The following is a 26,676-nucleotide window of genomic DNA, read 5'->3' on the forward strand; positions in this document are numbered from 1 at the left end:
AAGCATTCTAAGTTAGAAAAAACGCTATTTTCATGTCATGCTTAAACTCATCTCTCACCAGTCTGTACACAAAATGAAGGCCAGCTTTAACGCACAGGTTACGCGTCCATTAGATGCAGGTTATCCTCGTTTTGCAGTAGCCACTGTCACTGAACGTTTCAAGAAGCCGACTGTGTCCCGTGCAAACATGGATGCAAAAATTAACAGTAACAAGCGTGCCGTAGGTATTCTTTACACTCATTGCTTATCTCACAGGCTAAAGAAAGTGGGAAGTGCATGCAGTGTCAATGCTGTCTTTACGGCTACGTAAGATTTGTGCCACCTTGCAGAGAAAGAATAAACAGATATAGACAACAAGTGCACTAACATTTGTTTCGTAGACACACCAGCAAATTTACCGATTGCCGTACAGGTGTGGTATAATGTTTCTCTTCGCTGTTGCTGCTTCTCCAAAGAGCAAATGGGCCGCTATGTTTACTAGAGATTAACGAAACATCAGGAGTCATAAACTGGAGGTTTACCATCTTATATAACCCTTGCATTGTCGAGAGTGTAAATGCACGCCAAAATTCGATGAATGCGTTGTTTCATACAAGAGTGGAAATGTAAAACCCTGTAATGGTAGAAGCCTGGCATATCGATAGTAGTGGAAATGCATGTGTGAGCCAGCTGTCAGCTGACTTGCATGACGAACAAATCAGATTCCTGAAGTGTTATCTCTCACGTAAAGCTCCAAGTGTGCCGGATTGATAAGTGTCTCCCTATCCCTGCAGATGCGTGTAAAGGTATTTGTGTCCACTTTCTTTTGCACCACTGTATGCCTCTTCATTTGTTTGTTGGTGTTTGTGTTGACCCCACTTCTTCTTGTGTCTGCGTTTGCATGCCTACCTTCATTTCAAGATGAATCATTACCAATTTTTTCAGCTTTCTGTCATTCTAAATATTCTTCACCAGCTTTGAATAGGTTACATGAGTCCAGTATTGCCGTACGAACTGCAGAAATGAAGCTGAGCACGTGTGGTAGCCTTTGAACGGCATGTGAAAGCCCGAGATTTCTGTGTCATCATGCATGCACTTATATTCATACGTTCTAGCCAGCACATCAGCCCTCATCAAAAAGAGCACAGGACAAATCTACCTATATACCTTCTAATTGCAAAATAATCCAGATCTCGGAGTTCGTTTATAGTTCACAGTCAATCTATTTGAAATGAATTGCATGGTTGACATGACCTCGGAACTTATACATTTCTGTGACATTTGTGTGAAGACATCATCCAGCCATCACGTCGCTGTAGATACACAGTAAAGAGGCAACAATTCAACAAATGCACCCGTAAATATCTGAAAGGTGTTCTGAAAAACACAGTAATGCCGAGGCTTTTTGTAAGAAATGTTGTCTGTATACATATCACTGATATTAACTGAAAGGGTGGCAGGATTGCATTGTCACACAAAAGTATGTCATATGTATGGGTTCTGATGTTGTGTAAACTTGGTGATGTTTAAGAATGGTCGACAAAGTATATGTTCTCGTTGATCATTTAATACACTAGACAAGAAACGAGGAAGAGACCAAAGCAACACCAGCAAAATTTCAATGATGAATCACTACCACCTTGCCCAACTGTCAGTTCTGATGGTGCCCTGATTAGAATCTTTAGGTCAGTAGATTATTACCTTTCTTTATGAGTGCTGATGGTTCGAGGCTGCGGCAAATGCGCTCACTTTCTACGAAAAAAGTCATGCTAGTTTGAATGTCACGTCTGCTGTTCTGAGCAATGAATGCATTCAAATTGGGTACCCTAGCATATAGGTCAGTGGCTGCTACACATGCTGGACATAAGCAGTCTGTTAGGCCAATTTTTTACTTCAGTTTTGACCCATTCAGTGCTGGTGACAAATGGCATCAATGTTTGTTCCCTAAGAACATCTGTTGAATATTGAACAAATATGCTGTGTCCATTTTGCATATCTGCCATTTCTCAGACTGATTTTGTCACATTTTTCCCTAGTTGCCATTATTTTTATCGCACTCAGCGAGTAATGCTGCTATTGTTTGGACGAAGAGGATGAAAAGCAATAGGCGAGCCCAGTTTTCGTTTAACACTACCATATGAAAAAACTAGTATGGATTCAAGAAAGCATGGGAAAAACAATTTAAACCTTTTTTAATTGCGCTTTATGTCCATTTAATTTCATCTTATGCTGCAGCATTCACAGCCATACAGTTAAACAGGACACTTATGATTAATGAAATTTGTAGATATGGCCTGCCAGAGTAATCTATTTACTTAAGTATAAGTGCTCTGTAGTAATCGCAATTGTGTTTTGAGCATAGGAATATGAACAAAAAATATAAACAATTAGGACCATTCACTTACTAGGATGACGTGGTTAGCTGTGCCTGTCCTCCACAAAGTTTTCTTAAACTTTCATGCCTTCCCATCGTGCCAAAAAAGGAAAGTTCTGCACGCAGCACATTCACGGCACACTAACGCAACATGCTCACACAATCTTGGACATGAAGGGCGTTAGCATACATTGTACCATCTTTTTTCTGTGCTGTTTCATTTAGATTTGCGAACGAGTGCACTTGTATTGGCACAAACAATCTGTAGTGAATTGCATCTGATGCCAGCATATGTGTATGTGTATTGTGTATGTGTATTTTTAAGTCTATTACAAGATATGAAAAAGAAGTTATTTCGAGGAGTGTCTCCCCTTAAAGGACACTAAAGTGAAACCTTAGATCAGTTTAGACAAATAAATTATTCTTTAAGATAGTAATGTCATTAATTTTACCTTCATAGGTAAATTAGTAGAAGAGGAAATTAAGGTCAGTGTTTAACTTGTTGAATTTCATGCTAAAACTCAGCACATACATGTCAACATGACGTTGCAAATATCACGTCTTTTATTGTATTTTGGCCACATTGGTTCACTAAAATTTTGTGAAACTTATGTTAAGATTTAGGTCTGTAGGAACACAATGTAAAGAATATTGCCCGTAGAGGTGCTGGCAAAATCTGATATCACGGAGAGCTGGTGTGGGAACGTCTGTGCAGCGTCGCCTCGTTCGGATGAGCACCGTTGAGATTCGGATGAGCACCGAATCTCAACGTATCGACAGTGCATGGCAATAGTTGTAAAGAAACCCCCAACGTCACGACACGTTCACGGCTTTTTTACGGGCTTATTATTTTTTTCATTCCAGACATTTTCTGCACCAAAGACTGAATAAAAATTAGGGCACCTTCTGTGTTGCAGGGCAGTGAAGCCAATCTTCCGGATACTTTCAAAAAATATTTTTCTTTTATCTTGCGAATAAAGTGCCTTTAAATAGTTTTTTAGCTGTTTCGGGATACGTGAAATCAAATGGGCAAATAAAAAAATTGTATTTTTATAGTTTTTAACAAAAAACTCGGTAGGGAAAGAGTTGAAGTTGTTGCTTGCATATTTTTGTCAAAGATGGCTGGCATAAGAAATAGCAATATGGAGTCTCAAAGCGCACAGCAAGGACATCCGTTGACGTACTTTGTAGCTAATGGGGTTTGCACACCAGCCTTGGCAATGAACTACGTACTAGAACGTTACGGACATGTGGACTGATTACGTGCTGCCTTTTATTTGACTTGATATGGTTTAAGCTTTTGGTCAAAGCGATTGCAACTGGTTTCATTGATGTTATTGCTCCAAATTTAGTGAAAGCAGTTTATTTGTTTTTATTCAATTCTGTTGTAGCATGCCTGGAAAAGTACATCAAAGCACACCCCATCTGGCTGACTGCACTACCTCAAGGAAACTGCCTTTCTCCTATCTGCAAGTTCCTAAGAAGTTACTATATGAAGCAAGCCAGCAGGGCGTACGTGTTAGGCATGGCAGCATGGAGAACAAATAAACATGAGTATTTGGTGCAAGATGCATTCATTGATTTTGTGCTGCATCAACATGTGGCTGCATGCTTGGCCACGTGTAGACACAGCAAGTAAACTCGTTAACCTCAATGGTAAAAGGTTATCTATAATCACGTTAAGAAGCACGATGTCTTATTTTTGTAAATAATTGCATAGCTCGACTTTGACTCAGGCATCCAAACACCCATCGTTATCTACCCATTATCTGCCCATCACCCAGCATACACCCAGTATGTCCATCACCCACCGTCCACCCACCAGCCGTCCATCATCCACCATCTGTCCACCATCCGTCCATCATCCACCATCTGTCCACCATCCGTCCATCATCCACCATCTGTCCACCATCCGTCCATCACCCACCATCTGTCCACCATGCGTCCATCATTACCCAGTACCATAATCCACCAAGATGATGGGTAGTGGGTCCCATCATGCCCACCATTGTGCAAATTTTCAATAGGGTTATTATTATTATTATTATTATTATTATTATTATTATTATTACGAAGAATGTGTTTTGTTAACGATGCTTTTAACGGGCACAAGGAACTTGCAAATGCAATGCCAGATGCACGCGATATCAACAAGAACAAGCATAACGCTAATGGAGGAGGGACAAATTGCCCAGGTATAAAACATAGCAGAGCATGAAGAATAAATATTTTTATTGATATTTTAACTACTATTTAATGCAACACAATTATTCAAACACATTTTCAATGAAAAGGAACTTTCAAATTTCAGTTTTAACTCTCTGAGCATGCGAACAAAAGTACTCCCTTGAGTCGCTCATGGAGATTGCGCATCTCGTTTGCAGGAAAGAATATTTATACTTTCTCCACAAAAGCGTGACCGCGTGACGAAGAATGCGTCGTTGTCGAGATAGACACGATGGAGTTATAATGATTTCGCGGATGCCTGTGTGACTCAGGTATACGTGTTTTTTGGGAAGAGCCACCGATTAATAAAAGTTGAATAGACATCTGTAGCATGGGCTGCTTAAGTATATTTGCTTGCCTGTGGCGCTAAATGCATTTCGTGAAAATGGGGGGGGGGGGGGGAATGAAGGAGAGAATGTGAAGCGCCGACTACTAACTCTTCAATGACAGTCCCAGAAACGTACTGAAAAAAAAGACACTTTCAGCGCATGCGTGAAGCGCCAGTGTATGACGTAAGACGACGTGGCCAATACAACATGGTAACGAGAAACAGCATTTCTGAAGAGTACAAAGGTATATGTGTCATTGACGTAATCAGACAGTTTCTCTTTGTTAGAGAAGGCTTCCAACATGACAGCGTCCTACTCCGTCGGTGACACATCTTTAACTTTCTACTCTTCAAAAGTGCTCTTCCTCGATAACATGCTATCTTGACCGTGTCATTACACGTCATACGTTGGCTCTTCACACGCGCGTGGAAAATGTCTTTTTCCCTGCACGTTTCGGGGAGTGTCACTAAACAAAGTCTTGAGTATGCGCTATTTTATGAAAACACTACCGACGAAGAAGACGTAGAGACGAACAGAAGTAGACGAGACAAAGCGCAACTTTCAAATGATTTATTTCGTGCGTTTTTCAAATATATATCGAGTACAAGGCACACGCCAGAGTGATAAAACAGACATACCATCGCATACACGTCATCCACACTTCGCGTTTTCACTACAAGATTTACTTCTGCAGAATATAAATGTAAAGACGGCATGCTCACGCAGTTTTGTTCTGTTTCTGTTTATCACTCTGACGTGTGCCTTGTACTCGATATATATTTCAACAACGAACGAAATAAATCAGTTCAAAGTTGCGCTTTGTCTCGTCTACTTCTGTTCGTCTCTACGTCTTCTTCGTCGGTAGTGTTTTCATAAAATAGCGCATAATCAAGACTTCGGCATGAACCAACTAGCCCCAATAATCGCCTTACTAACATCATTAAACAGTTGATTGTCAGCGCTTTACTTTCTCCTCTTCTCTTTTCCCCTCTTTTTCACAAAATGCATTTTGCGGAACGGTCAAGCATACCTAAAAATATGAGCACGAACTCGCCCAAACAGAAGTCCTTGTGTTAGCATGGGTTATTTCCTTTCATAAATACAAGTCGGAAATTTCTATTTTACTGCGCATATATTTACTCAGGAAGACAGATTTCTGTCCAGGATATTGACCTTCATCTACAATGCGTTTTGCGAAACATTCCGCAGCTTCGCCCTAATGACCAATCATTCATAGTGATACGAATGTTAATTTCGCTTATTGTGTTCCTTAAGTTCCTCAGACTGTGTTACTGTATGTGACGGCGCAATAATTATGCGCGATACAGAACGCAAGGCAACTGCGACTAGCCCGAAGAAGCAGCCCACGCTCACATTCCGCGCCCTGACAGCCGCCCGGTACTGTGGACGAGATGAGACCGGCAGGAAACAGCCAGCTTTATTCCGCGCGCATTCGAATATATGTAATGTTAACCTATTATTTACTGCTTATAACATCTTTTCCTTAACGTATAGCTATTCAAAATGTCTATTTTAGGTTGCATTAGTGCCGAGACATGGCCAGCTGAAACTATAAGTAAAGTCACTATTTTGAAACAAATACTGTAGAGCGTGAAATCGACAAAAAAAAAAGCTATCATGAGTGTCTAAGCAACAAAAGCGTGACATGCAATACCATTGCGTGTGGTTTAGGATTTTAGACATTTTGACTTTGCTGTTGAACTGACGCTTCTAGAAGGATGAACTAATAAGGGAGCAGCATAATAAATTACGTAAATGTGAAAGTTAGTTAGCAAAATTTGCAAATAAAGCGTAATACATTGATATCTTACCGTTTTTCTCTGTGCCCACAATAAAGCAGGTTTTCCTGGAATATAATAGGAGGAAGTGTCCAGATAACTTAGTGTCCAACTGTTGATTCACTGAAACGAGTAAGTAAAGGCAAGAAAGGTAATAACTTTTTGGAGCGAATTTGGAGAACTCGCACTTTCGGAAGACGCACTATAGCGACATTAAGCCAGTTGATATTATTGTTCCTTACTGCCCTCATTAATCTATACCTGCATTTTAGGATGCCCTAAACGAAACTATTGCGCGGCGTAGTCGGTCTATATTACAGAATACATCGTCTCAATTCCGTTTTGCACTCGTAGTTCCTCCTTAATATAAAACACCTGATTAGGTTACCCTAGCTCTATATTTTTATCCTAACTGCGCAGCTTTCGTGTCCAAGTGAGTGGCTTCAGCGCATATGCGAAGATCTTATATTACTGCACTACCAACCATCTCTTCAAATTAAGCGCACGCAGTCTTGTTTCATTAATGCCAATACATTTCTTGAGCGATTTTATGTGCTACTCTTATGTCCACGATATACTGGACGCACTGAGCCTTCCGTTTTGTTGCTAGATTATTGTTTGCATTCTGGTTCGGCAGTGGGTAACGACGGTAATCCAATTTAGACTATTTGCTCAGGCATTTAACCCGGGTCCTTGGTTATGCAGAGAGAGCCTAATGCTACTCATAATTTTCTTGCTTTAAAAGATTTCCTACAGAGTCTCAGTACGTCGGCGGGGCTACGCTCTCAGCATATCCTGGATAAATTACTGGCTGATTGCTGGGGAACTAGACCTAACCCCTTATTAACTCGGCATAGCTAACATATTACGCGGGATCTGGGGACGGGCACTGAAATGAGCTTATTAGATAGAAGACAAATCCGGCTTTTCTTCTTCCGGATAACATAAATATTGTTTTGTCCACGCCCAAGTGAAGGCGTGAAGTATTTCATTTTTTGAAAAGGATAACAGCACACAAGAAACGTAGACAAAAAAGAAAGGGAAGCGGTGAGGCTCGGCTACGTCTTCCCTCTCTTTCTTCTCTGCATTTTTTTGTTTGCTGCTTTTGCTAAAAAAAAATCAACATGCACCAACTAGCTCAACTTGCCATTTTGTTACGTGAAGTGTCTCTATCACGTGACGTATCTCTCTCACGGTGGTACGTGGCTCCCAGGTTGATGTCCGGGATATTGTCTTGGCTTGTCATATGCATGGGCATACGCATTCAGTGCACTCTAAGGCAAAATTACCCGAAAGAGGAGTAACGGAGCCCAATAGGCGCGCGCGATGAACGGATAGACCGCTGAGGAGGAACCGCAGAGGGATGCGTGCCATGTGCAAACCAGTTAGTCTGTAAAGCGATCAACCGCGTGGGAGGTGCAGGCCACGTGTAGAGATACGTTCCGTCTGCAAACCGTTGTCAAGGGAACTGTCCACCTCGTTCTTGGTTTAGTCTTCCCACTTGCTTTCACGGTGGCGTGTTGGAGGTTGTGTCGCGCTCGGAGAGTTCAATAATCTAGGAACTACGCCGCAGTGCCTTCGATATACATGTATAGGGGGATGAGCGTGCGGGGCTGCTTTTACGTTTCGCCGCACCCATGAAGTTTGGAGCTGGTCTCGACACGTCGCGGCGCCGCGCTGTCTCTCTCCGGCGTATTCACGGCACTGCGTCACCACAGGCTGGGAATGGCGGCCGAGAAGACAGTAGGCCTATCAGATCTATGATTTAAATCTGACTGGCCACAAATCGGCGCCGAATTCTTTAACAAGTAAGCGATCGCCCTTTATTCTTCCGTACCTATCGTATGCGCGAAACTGATCGCGATTGCCGGTAATGGAATCGATCGTGTTGTATTTCGTGTGCACGAAATGAACCGCCAGAGCCGGCTTGCGCATCAGCTCGCCTGTGCTTTGTGACCGCCTGGATATTGCCCACTTTAGTCGTCGGCCGCCCGGACCCTCACTCTCCGAGGATCCGCTGGGGTGGTGAGCTGCACGCTCGTAAAATGGTGTAAGGCTTCGCCGCTGTTCTGCGGCTCGTCCAAAACGCATTGCGGTCGTCGGCAACGAGCACGATTGTATGTCGCGCGCTTGAAATGCACCGGCATGGGTTGGCGGGTGCTTTAGCTAGCCAACTTTAGCAGCCCTTTGGAACTCTGTGCAAATTGGTCGCCATTATCATCGGCTTCCCTGACGCTCGCTGGCAAGCAATTCTCCGCCGTTCGTGGCGACGGCACCTCTTTCGCTCGCTGTACTGCCGCTCGCTCGAGGAACTTCGTGGAAATTGGTCGTCATTACCGTCTGCTCTCCGTCATTCGCTCGCATGCCGTTCGGTGTTGTTCGCAGAAATCTCGCCGACTCGTTGGCGCCTCCGCGTGATGGCTGCGGCTGCCGCACTTGAGCTCTTGCGCGATGTGGCTCGAAATGCATCTTTAATGATGCATGAGATCAAGGTGAAATTATTTGCATGCCATATCTGATACGTGTGTTTTTATTTAACCGTGCTCGTACTTGCCATGTGCGTGCGTCTTCATCCTCTCTGTGACGTGTCACTAATTATTCGCAATATTTGTGCGCTTTGCAGGGGGCAAATATTTGCATACCATATTTTAGACGTCTGTTTTAGTTCATCGTGCGGGTATATGCTATGTGCGTATGTGCGTACGTCTTCAACCTCTTTGTCACGTGTGACCAACTATGTGCAATATTGTCGTGCTTCGCAGGATGCAGCCGTTGTCCACAACGTGCAGAATGCTGTGTGCGCTGGCGAGTACAATGCCTCTCATCTATCACTTTCTTTGAAGCAGCTTCACAAAAAGGACTGTACGAGATATGACAACGCGGCTGGACCTGTATTAGACATTTTGCAGGGAATTCAATGAAAGAAAGCAGAAACTTCATGTCTGTAGAGAAAAATAAAACGTTACATTGTCTCGCGTTTGTATTTCGTTGTAGCATTGACTGCGAAAGCAATGACAAACGCATGAATAATTATTTTTTTCGCGTGTTCTTTTCAGCGGAATTTGTTGCTCACCGCGAAAAAAAAACACACGGAAGCAGTATTAGCCCTTGCGGAGAGTAACTGTAGAAAATCATCCGTGGGGTAACTAGTTCATCCGAATGGAGTACTACAGCGGACCGACCGTTCTTCCGGCGAGGTTCAACTGCAGGGACTAACGGTTGCCCGGTGACGTGTAAATGTCAGGACTAAACGTTAGTCCACTGAGGTGACCTTTGGGGACTAAATCAGCTCCATGGAGACTAACTGTTACACCCGGTTCCGTCAGACTCTTAAAGGGACACTAAAGGCAAATATTAAGTCGACATTGATTGTTGAAATAGCGGTCCAGAAACCTCGCAGTGCTAATTTTATGCCAAGGAAGTGCTTCTTTTGAAATAAAATCACGTTTTAGTGGTCCGCATCGCGTTAGCGCGCTTCAAATCACCCGCCTGAAAGGGACAATTCGCACGTCACTGTTGCCGTGCCCAACGTTGCCCGTCTGTACTGCGCGGCGGCGTGCACTGGTGGCTTGCACCATTCGGGCATCCGGCAACATTACATGCACGCGGTATTTCATCGAACTTTCTGTCAGAGCGGCTTTCACGACCGTGCAAAACACACGGGGCAGTACTGAGATACCGAAACTACCACTGAGGCGCGACCGCGTGAGCGAAGCAAGGCGCCGGGCGAAGCGCACTTAGGCGAAAACGGAAGTTTTGGACCACGCGCGCCGTTCCCCATGGCAACGCCAAAGAGGTTGTTTTTTTCTATGAATCAAACAGAAACGAACAAGCAGCATTTTATTGCGTGTCTTGATGCACGGAAGGTTCCTTTTTTGTTGCAGCTAGTTTGATTAATAGTGAATTATTGTATTCAGACTCTCCCACGTCATCGTGATCATTTCCAAAATGTCCCAGTCGTGGCGCTCATTGTGTAATACATTTAGCTTAATTTCTCGGTAAGTAGGGCACTGCTGTTAATAACACTGCCGTTTTAGACGTTGTCATACATTGAGCTTTCACTCTGACATAAATTGTTATTTGCCTTTAGTGTCCCTTTAAAGGGATTAATGGTTGTTTCAGCCCCATTAGACGCCAAAGGGACGAACCGCACGCCATTTAGCACCATTTTGCCTTAGAGTGTAGCAAGCTTTGCAGGAGCGCTCATTGTCTTTTGTAAACGGCACCACCAGGATTGCTTGACAAACACGCACGCATAGCTCTTATTTTCTTTCCTTTCACATAAGGCCTGATAGGTTGCACTGGTGAACGTAATTCTTACCTTTCGGTACTTGCTGTTATCCTTTACATAACGGGCTGCACCTCACACATTTAAACGCGGGTTTTTCATTTTGTTTTTTCATCATCGTAACACAGCCATAGCATATATCTGTATTGCTAATGCTGCAGTTTGTCCACGTGTAGGCTAAATAAACAAGCAAGTGCTACAGACTTTACTGAAATCTCACAAATAGTGTTTTGTTTTGTTTTAACGATATCTTGATTTTTTCATGCTAAACATGTTAAAATTAGGATAGTAAGGTTACTGCAGCAAGGTACTTACAAGTAGCATTCCTTAAGTTATGTTCGCAGAAAAGGGAAAACGCTCGCTTCGCTCGCTTGCTTGTCCTTCTTTTTTTTTCAATGTACTGAAGGAATCCTAACGATGTGTTACAAATGAGAGCGTATGTCAAGTCGTGTCAAGATAAAATGTTGCTTTTTTGTGTCCGGAAAGTTGTTAAACTGAGGTCTAACAAATTTATCAAATTTCCCGCTTTTTAAACTGGGAACCTGTTCTATGTCGACCCTTCGCCGGCGGAGGCATGGCGCTGTCACTCGCCATACGGTGTGTTGCAAGGGTGAGGCTTGGTAAGAATGAGCGCTGTGACGAGCGAAAATTGGCGGCGATGGTACCTCAGCCCCCCATCAGAGTGCAACCCCTTCCACCTCTCCAACAGCCCCTTGACGTGCACTTAGAGCTGGACAAGCTCAGCAAAAGGCGACCTCCGGCGTGTGAACTCCAGCAGGCAGCCATGGAGAAAATCCACGAGAGTATGCGAGGCCATCTCCTGCTGTTCACGGATGGGTTGGTCCTGAACAGCGCCCGCTCGGCTGCAGCTGCCTGCGTCATACCAGAGACTGGAACGACCATTCGGTGCCGGCTGCCCTTTCATTCTGTCTCCACTGCTGCGGAACTGGCTGGTCTCCATCTGGCTGCCGACCACCTGGCTGCCAATCTGCCTGAGCTGCCCGTGGCGATCATCACTGATTCCCGGCCTGCCCTACAAGCCCTGCTGCAGCCTGATCAAGCCGGAGTCACCGTGGCTTTGCTGCACGCTAAGCTCACTGCCCTACGAGCCAGCGGAGTGCATCTGTCCCTCCACTTGCTTCCATCCCACGTCGGGATAGCTGGAAATGAGGAGGCAGATGCCGCCGCCAGGGCAGCACACCACGGCGACACCCCGATGACCTCGGCAGTAGTGGCAGCAGACTTCTCTCGACAGCGCCTACGGCAGCTGCTGCTCACCATCCACACGGACAAGCGAGTGGCCAGCGGCAAGCCACCACCACCTCTCCTGGCCTGGAGAGGAACGAGCGGGTGCTCCTTCTACGTCTGCGGACTGGTAGTGCCTGGCCCGCGGCACGAATGTATTTCACGGGACGCTGCACATCAGCTGCGTGCAGCAGATGCGGCGAGACCGAAACACTCGAGCACATCATTTGCTCATGCCCAGCGTTATCCGCCGAGCGACGCAGACTGGTGAGCCGCTACCAACATCTTGGGCTACCAGCGACATCCGTGGAGGACATTCTCTTCCCTGCTCGGTCACCACTGCCAGCCCTGCGGGCTTTCCTGGAGTTTGCGGGACCCGCTAATCACCATGATATTTAATCGAGATGCGGTGGCCTCCTTCCCGTTCCAGGGTGGAAGGCCTCCTCTCCTAATACCCTAGCTACTCTCCTTCTCACTATCTCTCTCACTATCTCTATCTCTCTTTCTATCCCTTTTAAGCCCACTCCCCCTCCCCGCAAGGCGCTTAGCTGTGACCCCGATGCGGGAGACAGAAAGAAGCGTCTTCTATTTCCTCATTTCTTCTACGTCTAATAAATAGCCACTTATATAAAATTGGCGAGGGCGTGGTTCGGCAAAGACAGTGAACGAATAAGTGCGCCAAGAGTGGCGAGGGTGAGGTTTTGCGGAGTTTAAAGAAGGGGTGACGGGGTCTTTGTGAGCTCTATTGTAATTCCCAAGGCTCTCCGCTCTCCCGAGGAAGATACCACACGACGTGAGCTTTAGCGAGAGCTGAAGTGGGAACGGGAATGTAGTCGCCTAGATAACGAAATTAGGTGCGCAAGAAAGACCGAAGTTAAACGCCTTCTTCGGTAGGTCAACTTAAAAAGGACATACAAAACATAGAAATACAATAGCCTGACGAAGGCATGGCACTCAGCTTCGCTGCTTTCACGGCGTTCATGGAGTGTAGCTGCCTGAATTTTTCGTAGACATCATAAGAGCACATTTCTGTTCCCGTTATTCCCGGCGGTGTTATAGATAGATGTTGCAAAATATTCTTCAGAGAGTTCGTATGGAGCCAGTTTCTTGATGCCTGAGTAAAACTGCATTTCCTTTTCCGGAATAAAAAATGGCACTGTGTGTGTACATAGCTGGTATGTTTTTTTAGCAGCTGAGATGTCTTCAGACTACACCACTGCTATGTATAAGACATCGTTGCCTTCAAAAATACATTGCTCTGCACTATTCTGTGGCCAAACTGCAAACCTCGCCACTATATTTTACTCCTGAATGGTACTTGCTTATGTTATAAAGAATATGAATACTTACAAAGGCTGCGTAATTCAAATTAGCCTGGCGAAATTCCGGCACGAGGAAGATTTAACAATACGGTCACTCCTTGTGTGTCATCGCTTTCGTGTTGCATTAATTTCATTTGTCTTGTTTCTTAATATAGCTACACAGCGTTTATTGCTTGTGTTTCAAAATTGCATTCAAAGAAGGTACTTTTAGCACACTTAGTTGCAATACGTCTCATTGAAGATGACATTATCTAGGCACAATATCATGCCACAAGAGAAATATTCTAATCTAGTCCAGCAACATATACAAAATAATAACCTAATATACGGGAATGCGACCAGAAATATCTCACCTATATAGGCAGATACGTTCATTATTTTCTTCTTTCCCTGCGGTATATCAATGTATGTATCTCTGAAATAAAGTGCGGCAAGCATAACTAATGAATATTTGTCAGAAAACACTTCGGTTTCAATACAGTGAACCATTTATTATGACATTAAACGAATATAGTTCATACTCAATAAATAGCATTTTTCTGGGAGCAGTGTTGCTAGTCAAAGTAAATGGATTAGAACAGAAAATTTGCTGCCATACCTAGGCAAGTTTTCGCTAGACTTATCATTGACTGATGATAATTTTTTCTAACATATGGTACCCTCAACGTGCAGGCAATGTTCCTATATTCAAGTGAGAGCTACTTCAGAATTTCGAGTATTATCTCTATAGGGTAATATAGAAATTTAACCAATTAAAAATTTCTGGTTCTCCCGTAATCGAGAGTAGATGTAAGCACGAGATGGTACCGGCAAAGAAGACTGGTTGGAGGTGATAATAGCCACAATCTTAAAATTAGTATAGTCAATGTTCGCAAGGGCATACCACACGATACCGAGGACTGCTTCGTATGCACGCCATTATTTCCTGTCCCTGTTTGGCATAAACTATTGGGCTTTGCCCAGCGTACGCGGCGACGACGCGATGCTATCCTGAAAGTTTACGAAGTTGTAATGAACCTATTTTCTGCTGAAGCTCACGCAAGCCTCGTCTCTAATGAAGTTTTTGCGACTTCGACTCTGACACACAATAAGCCCGGCGTGTTCACGCAGTGTGGCGCCATCTCTCGCAGATAGCGCAACTCACCCGCGCCGGCCTCCGAGCAAAGATAACCAGGTCTCAGCGCGAAAAGATGAAATTATGTGTAGTGTGTGTGTACTTGCCTTTCGAACGTAGCTACTATTATCTGCCTACGGAGCGTCCACAGTGGAAAAAACATATAAAACTTCACAGTACTAGACGTTACAGCTTCAGTGATATTGTGAACAACGTTTACGAAGAAAACGGAAGCAATATTTTTTAAACTTGTTTGGGCACTAATTAGCGTAAGTAATGAGGTCCTCTGGAGAGGGTCAATGCTAGCGACGGCGCTGTTTTGAACTTTTGGCTAGATGCCCTGGTCATATGGTCTCGTTTTGTCTCGTGTGTGTGCCAGGATAATGACGCTGGCATTTGTCTCAAGGTCAACTGTAAGTCGCCGACAACGGCAGCTAAAAGCATTTCATATTTAAAACTTCGCAGATGCACTCAGAAAGAAACATTCTGCATCCGGACCAAATGGGGAATGTGAAAACCACTGCGAAATAATTGCTATTTCAAGTCTGTCACATCTCACGTATCTATGAATGGTTTATTAAAACACGTTGAAAGCCCCGGAAGGCCTTACAGAAAGGTGTAGCTTAATGTACACAGTAATGATAGAAAATACAAGTTTGATCAGTGTACAAGTCGAACAAAAGCGTTTTTTGAATGACACCATGGAAGGTAGTGTCGTAATGGCAGCAACCTTCGGGGGGGGGGGGAGGGGGGTTCAATTAGCGCTTGTTTTTGCGGGTTAAATCGTCATTCTCAAGAACGATTCTACTGGATGGAATGTTAACATTAAGTGTTCATCTATAAGCGAAAAAATTTAGCTCGGTCACAAAAGAATGCAGTATTCAACACTTGATTTTCATAACGAAAATTGGGGAAGGCGCGAAGAGAGTAACAACGGTGCCATAAATCACGTAAGCTTATAGTGTTGTTCACTGAGCAAAGTCGTAGCGCGAATATTTTATACATTATACCGGGCCCCCTGCTTCTGAACAGATCCCAGCGATCTAATGAGCGTAGAGTTACTAGGGCGCTAGTAGGGTGAAGCTTGTTGCAGTTTCGGAAGGTTCAAGTTACATCTCAGGACGAAGGCACACCGGAAATGTTAATGCGTAGGTAGTGAAGAGAAAACTTAGCATTTAAATCAGGTAATCAATATAGTTGTCTGCTGAGCCAGTCCCTACAACATATTGTGCATAAAAAAGCAAATTGACATACACCCATTTGTAGCAAAACATTATCAGGAAATCCACAAGCATTTCTCAAAAGGAAAGGCTTCCTGACGAAACATTTGCCCAGATCTGTGGTTTGAAGCCGGTGTGAACACCTATCCTTTCACTTCCTAACATTTTCATGAACCTGTGTGCTACAAGCAGGTGGATGTCAATTTCCTCTTTTATAACAATTTGTAAAGGTGCGAGTGGTTCAATGGCAGGAGGAAGAAAAATATGTGAGAGGAGTGACGCTCACACAACTCAGTGAGTTCTCAACGAACGCCCGTCTACTCACGTCTTTCTACACTGCAGCCATGGAGCGTTCAATCTTTCGCAATAAATGACGTAATCAACATGCAAGCCCGAGGATATTGCGTAAATAATAATAATAGCCTAGGTAAGCTTATTCCTGATAACAGCTATCGCGAGAGCTGAAGCAAGAGAGCATGGTACAGTATTGCTAACACTAGATAGAATCCCACACTACACATGTCACCTGATACGCATTGTTGTTTTACAACATTTGCTCTTAGAATTGGTAGATAACAATATCAATTTCTGATATTACTGTCGAAGTAAATTTCTCCAGTCGTCTTAAGACGTTGGGCGACACAGAAAAACAAGCGCCATAGGCAGCAAGCAAATGTCACAGTTCTCTTAATTTCTAAAAATTTTAACCGAATCCTTGACACATTGTCCATTAATAATGGCTTACCGACGTTACATTGCTCGCCTCAGGTCAGTATTTTCGCTTGTACGCTATAAAATTTGCAGATCTTTTAAAACATACCGATGTTCAGTTTCGCATTGAAATATCCCAATATGCAGCCTTATTACTTAACCTTGACATATCCATCTACAAACAACTGCGAACATGGGTACTTGATGGTACCTACCGGTATATCCTGTGTCCTTGTGTCCTCAGGTCCTGCAAATAGGGTATTTAATTTGAGAAATGTATCTAACATATTTCACGAATATTCAACCATCCATGCCACTATAGTCGGATACAACTTTAGAAGGCAGGAGAGGACCCGCCCTGACGACCGAAGCGCGGCTGCCGATCACCTCCGCCACTGAAGAAACAGTCCCGCTCATGCACGCCCCGATGTTCTCCGAAGGCGGAGCCACCGGCCGTCCCGCTCATGACGTCAGTCGCGAGTGCGCGCCTATTGGTGCAGGCTTGTGTTCATCCGCCTTTGAGGAGGAAATGCCGCTGCCTTCTAAAGTTGTAAGCGACTATTGTGTAGTTCACCACTTAGCCACTCATTACGCGAGCCTGAAAGAAATATAATATTCCTACTGACGCAAGGTAATGCGTATTTAGTTACCATTTTTTTGTCCACCACTCTTGCAATAATCACAATAAGCTTGATTATGTAAATACCTCAGTTATGCGAAATTTTCTAATGACGAGGGTCCATGCTAATTAAATACATCTTTGGAAGCTTACCGAGTGACAATGCATGTCTTGACGAGCATCGCTGTTTTTCATACTTCATTCTTCCATAATTTTATGCAAAAATTTGAAGCCGAACCAAACCGGCACATAAAAGCGTATATAAACTACGATTCTGCCCTGAACTAAACTAGAAGAGGATATTTTCAGATCTGCATAACTTCTATGAGCACGCAGTGAACTCGAACAATGATATTAAAAACCGCACGCCAATTATCGAAAATTTTGGCATGTAGGAGCGAAACGAATATTCAATGAATCGCAGACACTTCCAAGTTATTTTTATTATGCGCATCACCATATCACACTAGTACGAGCAATTAGTAGTGATTTAAGGGGCACGGATATCGGGTTTTGCTATGAGGGGTAGTTCGGCGGACTTTGTCAACTCAAGGCTGTGTGCATACGCTTCAAAATTTTGGCAAATCATTCCCGGGCTGCATTGTGGATGTTTTCGACGTTATTCAAAGGCGTAGTCAGCACAAAACACTGTTCTACAAGCAATTGCGTTAGATCGTCCGCTCTTCAATGTCAACGCCACTAAGTGATGATTCAGTAGCATCACGATGTTTACTATTTTTATTTTTTTTTTGAAAAATGCCCAAACATCAAGTGCTCACGCTTTACATTTATAGGCGCCACATTGGCAGGTGTATTTATTTACTTATTTATTTCAATGTGCACTAGCGCTGTGCCCTGCACGACATGCCCCGATTCGTCCTCTATCAGGTCTGTAGTAGTACTTGGAGCACACGAACACTTGGTGATGGATTATGCGGACAAAACTAATCACGCTCTTCAAACGCTTGCCTAAAACGCCTGCCTTGGATAGCAGTGTGTAATACTTGCCTCGAATATTGCTTGTGCAAAAGCTTGTATGATTGCTCGTAACAGCCAATGGTGAGTCATGTGAATCTCATGAGCGTGTTCGTATTTGACAAACTCAACATTCAAAGTGCGACGCCCTCTCTCTTAACCGCAACGGTCCTCAACTTTGCACTTAGCAGTCAGACCAGGTTTGAGCATGACGTCGGTTAGGAGCTTAAAGCGTAATGTGTGTAGGCATGGTGAAAGCGATTCGCTGTAACAAGCGATGCCTTCTGTGCGTGCTGATGCCGATGACTCGCTTTGGGTCGAATAGTGGCGAGCAGTGGAGAAGCGGTAGCAATTAACAACCTAAGAGGTAGGTACTTGAAAGACACGCAAGCTGCTATAATTAACAAACAATATATTTCGTGAGCTCACACCAAGAGCAGTTAAGTGTATCTTCAGTCCAAGTGCTGTAGCCAGGAGAAGGCGTTTGGGGTTGCAACCCCCCCCCCCTCCCGCCTAAGAAGTTTCAAGTTTTCGTGTGCATATACACAGGCACAAATACAAATGCCGCACAAGTATACATAAAGTATGCTTCACCCTCTCCCCCCTCGTGAAAAAAAAATTCTGGCAACGCTGCCAGTCAGTTCACCCACGTCTATTACAATGCAAACCTGTTCCAAAAGCAGGTTCAATTCATGACTCTAAAACATTTATTGCGACTTATCTCAACAAAAATATATCAAAATTACATAGACGCTTCGCCACCTATGCAGGTAGCACCCTCACTATAAAGTGGCACCAAATGAGCGGGGGTCAACCATTCCACTATTAGTCCCCTATGTCCCTGTAAACGCCCGGTAGGTGGCTGCGGTTGTTGTCGCAAGCCGCTTTGTCGCGACGTATGAACAACGATTCCAAGAGTTTTCTTTTCCAGCACTTTTGTTCCCAAGTCAGCGTCGTTGCATTGTTGAAGTCGAAGGTGTGCCCTGTTGTCCAGCAGTGTTCAACGAGCCCTGTCTTGGAACGTGTTTCGTGGGTGCCTTTAGCGACGCCATGTTTCTGTTCCTTCAGCCTCGTTGACCTTTTCCTACCTGCTTCGCCTATATAAATAACGCTGCAATCCCCGCATTGTGCTTTGTACACGACCCCGCTTTGGTCGTTCGCAGGTGTGCAGTCCTTGGGCTCAGCGAACACGTGTCGCAAGGTGTAATGAGGCTTAAAAACGGTTTCTATTCCGAGCGGCCCAAGGCTCTCCGAACAGTCTTATATGCCTTGAACATAAAAATAGACACAATGGACGTCGTCTTTTGTCGTCGCGACTCCTCTTTCCTTTTCAAATGCGCTTCTGGGTGTGGTTAATAAATGTCTTCGGATAATGCCGTTGTTCCAGTGCACCAAGCACGTTTTCCATTTCATGTAGCCGCAGCTGCTGATTAAAGCACACCGAATTCACATTGTGACAAGAAGGTCCTCACGGTGGACCATTTGTCTTCGGTCGGATTATGAGATTAGAAGGACAAAATATTACTGGCGTCATATTGCTTCCGGTACACTGTCGTTTCCACTCTGTCATTATCAGCCCTACTTACAAGCACATCCAAAAAAGGCAAGACATTGTCTTTCTTGTTTTGCACAAGAACTCGATGGCGTGGCGTACACTGTCTTGCGCCTCGTGGAAGGCCCCCATATTTGCCCTTTTCAGAAAAACAAATGTGTCATCCACGTACCTACAGTATGTAGTACATCTTCACTTGTAAGGGTAGTGAGTCCAGCACACGTGTTTCGACATGCTTAATCACTAGGTTTGCCATGGCAACAGAAACAGGACTTCCCATAGTGCACCTTTCAATTTGATGGTAAATCGTGTTGGCGAAACCGAAATAGGTTTGCTTCAAGCAAAACCGAAGCAAAATGACGGTCTTCTCCACCGACATGGACGTACGACTTACTAAATTTCGATCTTATTCATCCGTCGCGACAAATCTGCTTGCGACAACAACCGCGGCCCGCTACCGGACGTTTACAAGGGTACATGTGACTAGCAGTGGACAGGGCGTCCACCGCTCATTTGATGCAAGTGTATACTGCGGATACCACCCCCATATGTGGCGAAACGTCTATGTAATTTTGTTATGTTTTCTTGTGTTAAGTAGGAGTAAATCTTTTAGAGTCTATAACAAGGTAAGACTGCGTTCGGCGTTGAGGCATCTTAAATGACAGCAGTGGCCGAAACGAAATTTTCCCGATGAAGGAAACAAAAGGATGTACCAGGTCTAGTTATTTTCTAGCGAATAAACGTATCGAATGGTAGGCCTGTAGATATAGAGAAGTCAGGTCTGATGATTATAAGTAGTCGGATATGCGGGCTTGAGTTCGTGTAGGGCGAAAAGCGTATCATTGTCTGCGTTGTGAAGAGACGCTTCCGTCCAGCAGCCTCGCGAATGTTCTGCTCATTCTGCTCGGGCTTCTGGTCTCAGCTGTCATGCTCGACAGGTGCCTCACGCTACCTCGTTATTCATAGCCCTGGAGTCAATCGACCGCCAGTAAACCACTTCACGGCGTATACGGTTGACCTTGGTTGGTTCGCAACACGGGATTGTATTGGCGCTTGCCTGCCGGGCTAAATGGGCCGTGTTGCTCTGCGTTTTCGCCTCATATGATCATCGGTGGGCTGTGACACGCTGACCGCGATTCTCATGATCATAAAAACAAAAAAGCCCTTCTACAAAGGGGTTTTCGAGCATTGTAGCTGAATAAGCATCGTAGACTCGTATAAGCTTTCTGCTGGTGGCGAGCATATTCTGTATGCAGGAAAAGACGTCTCGGTACATGTCGTCATCTGCAGCGAATGGAGGCAGCATGTCGACCAGACGAGTGTGAGATGTAGGAATAGCTACTGCTGCGACATATACTTAGTGTGACCTATTCCTTACGTTCCCTAAAATCGGATGCCAGATGGCCCTCTGCAATGTCATTCGCCCGATGCGCCGTCATCAGTATGCCAGAAAGCTGCCAAGATAGCGAGGATGCCAGATGGTGACTACATGTGTGGTCGCGAACATACAAAAAGGTGACGCGTCTTCACCTGAAGCCATGTTGGCGTGCTCTAGATCGTGTGCATTACATAACTTCGTCGTCAGTAGGGGCGCGTCGGACATCGATCGACCATGCTAGGCGGAAGTATACTAGTAGGTGAACTGGTCAGCTGGCCAGATGGAAGCCAGCAGACGTAAAGCAAGGCACGCATAATCGCTTTCAGTTTTTGGATTGACGAATATGTAGAAGTGGACATAAACTACAATCAATAAAAGTCAGTCAAGTTCTAATCTCGCATGTTAAACTGAAAATTATATTATTCTAAAAAGCAATAGCCTAACAGTCACAGAACGCTGGTAGCACTAGCACAAGAATAAGCAAAGCATGTACGGTACATTTCACGTACTACCAGGTGTAACAAGCGCTGAAGTTATTCCATAAAAGTCAGAAACTAGGTTTCGCCTGCAAAATTCGTATATCTCATTGCGCATGAGTTGCTATGACGGGCGAATTGCTTTATGTAGCGAGCAAGAGCGTGGTAGCGCATTTTTCGCAACCAAGAAAGGCTCTGTTGCAATAAAAAATACTGCGCGTACTCACCTGTAAATCTTTTTCATAATAGCTGAAATTGGCACGAATTCTCTGTTCATATAATCCAAGTGAGCGTGATTGCACGCACATAGGATAATCTGGTCGTCCATATATGCCGCGGCTTATAAGGAGCACTTCTTTGTCTTTCAGCAACTACATTGAAAGTGCATATTTTTGTAAGGCAAAGATCTCATGTTTCATTAGGTTGTTTTCAAGCTATTGCTTTACAAAAATCCAACAGAATACTCGGCGTTTCATGACACCTCAACCCTGTGCCTAAATATTATTTAAAATTATTTGGTGCTTATTTAGAAACGCGCAGATATAAGATTGCACATTTGTATAAGGCATGTCACCAAGTTGAGCCATTTCAACTATGGTCCAACAGGAGGATGAAGACGCCTGATGTACGCGTTATTTTAATACCTTACTGCAGCATATTTCTACAGAATTTCAGTTTTTTTTAAAGAAAGGAGAGCATGAATATCATAAATAAATATGTTTCTATAGTACTGCGGTGAACACCTGTTTTTAACAATTAACTATGTGTCGACACATTGTTTCCGCATACCTAATTGTCCAATTTTAAATATATTTTGTTGCCCTATCTTAGGCACTAATACCACAAGTATTCCTGTTGAGCGTGATCAACAGCAGTTATATCACTGTGAAACGGCTGGAAGTAAACAAAAATTGCATGCTCGTTCGCAGCGATATAGGAGTTCAAGTTTCCATGTATTACCAACTACTTCAAACTAAACCTCCCCAACAGTAATTCGAACCCTAGGCACTTATCAACTTTACATCTTCATGGCTGATAGCATACATCCTTCTCTTATATGCATGGCTTATTACTTTAAGCGTTCTTTTACTCAAAGCTTTGATGTTTATTGTTGCCTTAAAATATACCATATGTGCAAAACGTTTTCTTCTTTTTCGGCTAGTGCCAGTAAAGCCACGTTTTCCGGATTTAGCGTTACTACGGCGGTGATGCATGGGCTGTTCCGTGCTCCTACCTCGTTAAGTGTGTAAACATAGTTCTGTATTAACATGGGTACCATAAACATATATATGAAAGCAGTCTTTCGTTGGAGGTGTTATTCACTCATCGACATTCACATTTAAAACACAAAGCAGGTGTCACAGATGCTTTCACAAACCCGATACATCTAAATAAATGTTCTAACCGAAATGATGGCTCGTTTAACCTAGTTGTATTTAAACATACGGTAGCTGTTAGCTTTCTGCGTAGCGAAGACAAATGCGATGTACAATGTTTGTCAATCGAAGATCGTTGATTAGGTTTACGAACAAGAAGCGGTAGCAGATTAGGTAGCGCAGATTTAAAATTGTTCTTTTTTTATATTTACGATAGCTGTTACACTATAAGGAAAAAAAGGCGCCGTCAGCATAGGCGTGAGTGTTGTGGTCCATGAAAAGCCCAGGTGAGCTATCCGATCGCACATGACTTCTCGGTACGCTTTGAAAGCAATGAACAGAATGCGAGCAAGCGTCATCCCTGCGCCAGCGTGTCTCCACTTGGCATCATTGACAGGAGAGTCAGGCGACTGCTGAAAGGTCGTAATTTGTCACTTAGGTGCTCTAACTTGCGAATAATTTGCTACGTTTGCAAAGGCTAGGCGACTTGACATGGCTCGTTGCTTCGTGTGTGCTGTGTGCGGCGACACTCCTGAATCTTCGCTTTACTATCGGCGTCCGTGAATCTCTGTGTCTGCAGCTCGCGTTACCACAAAGTGGCGAGAGGCAAGCAAAGTGTAAGCTCACCGCTGGTTGCACTGGTCATCACGTCAGCTTTGTAAAAGCGAATGCTGCCGTTCTTCGGGAAAAAATGCATTCGTAATTGCCTTGGCGCGCACAAAAACTATGTTATTATTTTTTTTTTTATTTCTGAGATACGGCACTAACAAATATACGCTCGATAGGACTACGAGCATTTTACTGACGTTTTGCGCAGTGCGTTCTGTTTCAATGCTTCGCGGTTTTTGTAACTGTGGCCTTTGGTTGTTTTTTACAATGTATTGTTAATTTGAGAGACACAGGTAACCTGCTGTCACCATACCTGCCGTGACTTAACAAAGCTTTAGAATAACAGAGAGCTGAGCTAGTTGGTAAGTATTCATTCTAAAAAGACAGGGCGTGCAAACACGGACACAAGAAAGAAGTCAGGACACCACGAACGTCTGTGGTGTCCTGACTTCTTTCTTGTGTCCGTGTTTGCACGCCCTGTCTTCTTAGAATTAAGAAAGCATAATTTTCTGTCTTCACCTGCCTACGCCTGTAATCAAAATGACCATGCTGCTGCCACGTAATAACCAAAAGCCCCGAAGTGGGAACAGCGGCAACATATCAATGTATATATATATATATATATATATATATATATATATACATATATATATATATATATATATATATATATATATATATATATATATATATATATATATATATATATATATATATATATATATATATATATAAAGTTCTATACATTATTCGCTCTGAGGATGACACAACAACAAGCTCTATATTTGCTTCTTTGTGGCAATAGTGTATTGTATAGAGGTAAGAAGATATAAAACAATTTGTGCTCGCTAACAAGTCCTCCCCCCTTATGTATACACCTGCCTCACGTAAATATATGGGGCGATGACTTAGCCAATCAGATAGTCGCTTTCAATCTCACGACGACCGCCGTAGTTGTATTGACGCAATTAAATATAATTTTATTGTTATTATAGCTAATTACGTATCCTATACCAACAAAGCAAAGAACTCAACAAATGGAAACCAATCCTAGGTAGTTATAGAATGCTACACAGCCTAATGCATTGCAGGATGGTAACAATGAAGCGTCACATCGTCCTAAGAACATTGCAGAGTCGTCAGTACTGCTCGACGCCTCTATTGTTCGAAAAATGTGTGAAGCATTTCCATTAACTATGGCACATTTACGGAGCGTAGAATTCACTTCCCAAAACATAACAAGTATAGAGAACATGGTGTGTTTGAAGAACAATATCACGTTGTCCCAATCATTTGGTTGAAATTGAAGCAATAAGAAGTTTAAGTCAACTATTTGTCACATGCATTTTCTATTTAAATGATCACTTTTGCAAATGTTCAATCCGTTATGTGTCTTGCCTCATGGCGGTGTATCATATTTGCAATTGCGTGCGCGCAATTTTTATCCTATTATTTGTGTTTGCCGACGTCCACGCAGCACTCAACGTAATGGTCGCAGCGGCAGCAGCAGCTGTTGTAAGTGCCGCCTATATGAAGCTGCAGGAGCTAAGGACCGTCAGCGTGTTCGAGAGGACAGGCAGCTGGCGGCACACAATGACTCGTACACGGCGCCGCTTCTCTGTGGTTGATTTAGGCATATTGTATGCTGATGAAAAGTGCTAAGTACAGAGAATTGGTAGCGTTCGTATTGCCCTCTAGTTCCACTGCATAACCTGAAATGCGCAGAATGTTTGTGTGTACGGGCCAGCCACACTTTTCAGTCCAGCATAAATTACAAAAAGCGATTCCCGAAATAAGTTTCGTCTTGCAGTTATTCTGCACATAATTATTTGATCTCCTGAATAACGACGCGCCATTGTACTCACCCTTCTTACAGTCTTCCGAGAGGCCTTTCGCTTAAATATAAATCCAAAACCATGTATTTCTATAGACAACAAGAAATGCCATAATATTATGTAAACAGGGTGCAAATAGCGCTTGTATACAAAGGCGCATCTTTTTTTCTATAAATGCCTCCACGTGTACTCATTAATTTTAGCATGTGGCGGCAAAACTATACGGTAAACTTTTTACTGCCCATTGGAATGGTATGTGCATTCTATGAGCAATATATCTGCAGCAGAAATGCTTAAACATTATCTAGCGAAAACTGCTCAATATCAAATTAACCCACAGATGTCGTTGCCGAAAATGTCGTAATTACCATAAATTTTCACCCCTGTGCGTACTACCCAAAGTTAACTCATCGCCTATCTCCTACTGCTGCCAAGTATTGTGCTGTTTATTCTTGTACAATATGCCAGACTACCGAAACAGTCACAAAGCCCGTAGAGCCATATTTAAAGTATTCTGGTCAATGCTCTTAAAGAGTGGTAAAAACTCTGTGGAGTGTATTTTATGGCGGGCGGGCGCATGATGGTGGATCGCGGCGCATTTAGTGTAACTGAGTGAAAATTCGCTTGAACTCGTTACATATAAATTTGTGCGTTTACAGGGGACCTTATTTTCTGCACTGTGGTAACAATAAAGACGCAAGTATTTGAATGTAAGAGGTCTTATGGATTGTGGTGTAGCTTCAATTCATTAATTTTTTTCATTACACCTACAAGCACAACTGCAGAATAATGTGCACAAACGAACTCATTGTATTAACTCAGGAAACGAGGAATGGGACTCAGTAGAATTTAGAGTTAATATGGCAAACAATAAATAGGCCAGTATTCCCGTGTTCTTGAGCTAGCATACAAAATTTCTTTGGTCACTCGCTTGTTCCTAAGTATAAGTGATAAGTCGCATCATGAATAAAACATTAATATATTTTACACAGCGCTCGTCATGGCTACGAATAGCACTGGCTCTTGCTCTCGGCATAACTGTCACATAGTGTGAAGTAATTGTCTGTTCGGCGTATTACGTCGCCCTCGCAGGTCCCTCTTCTTGTGGTGGTTAATGTAAAACAGAATATTGGCTACCCCTGTCCATTCTCTGACCGATTCTAATATATGTCATGCCTTAATGTTATGCCAATATTTTAGCTTTCCATCGCAGGTTCCTTGTTTGTGAACTTTGTGTCGAGTTTTCTTT

The 26,676-nt window shown here is 43.5% G+C and overlaps 1 protein-coding gene across 1 annotated transcript in view; it reads right to left on the minus strand.

The window, feature by feature from the left end:
* Positions 1–6,740: 6,740 nt before the first annotated feature.
* The window catches only part of LOC119399571 (uncharacterized), a gene marked incomplete at its 3' end in the record, with an annotated part of 31,799 nt that continues 11,863 nt past the window's right edge, over positions 6,741–26,676 (minus strand). The window contains 5 exon segments of the mRNA XM_037666377.1: positions 6,741–6,830; positions 13,916–13,977; positions 16,823–16,854; positions 21,835–21,978; positions 25,458–25,516. Of these exon segments, the coding sequence (XP_037522305.1) occupies positions 6,741–6,830; positions 13,916–13,977; positions 16,823–16,854; positions 21,835–21,978; positions 25,458–25,516 (387 nt within the window).

This window comes from Rhipicephalus sanguineus, chromosome 7 (assembly GCF_013339695.2).
Source record: "Rhipicephalus sanguineus isolate Rsan-2018 chromosome 7, BIME_Rsan_1.4, whole genome shotgun sequence".
Classification (NCBI taxonomy): Eukaryota; Metazoa; Arthropoda; class Arachnida; order Ixodida; family Ixodidae; genus Rhipicephalus; species Rhipicephalus sanguineus.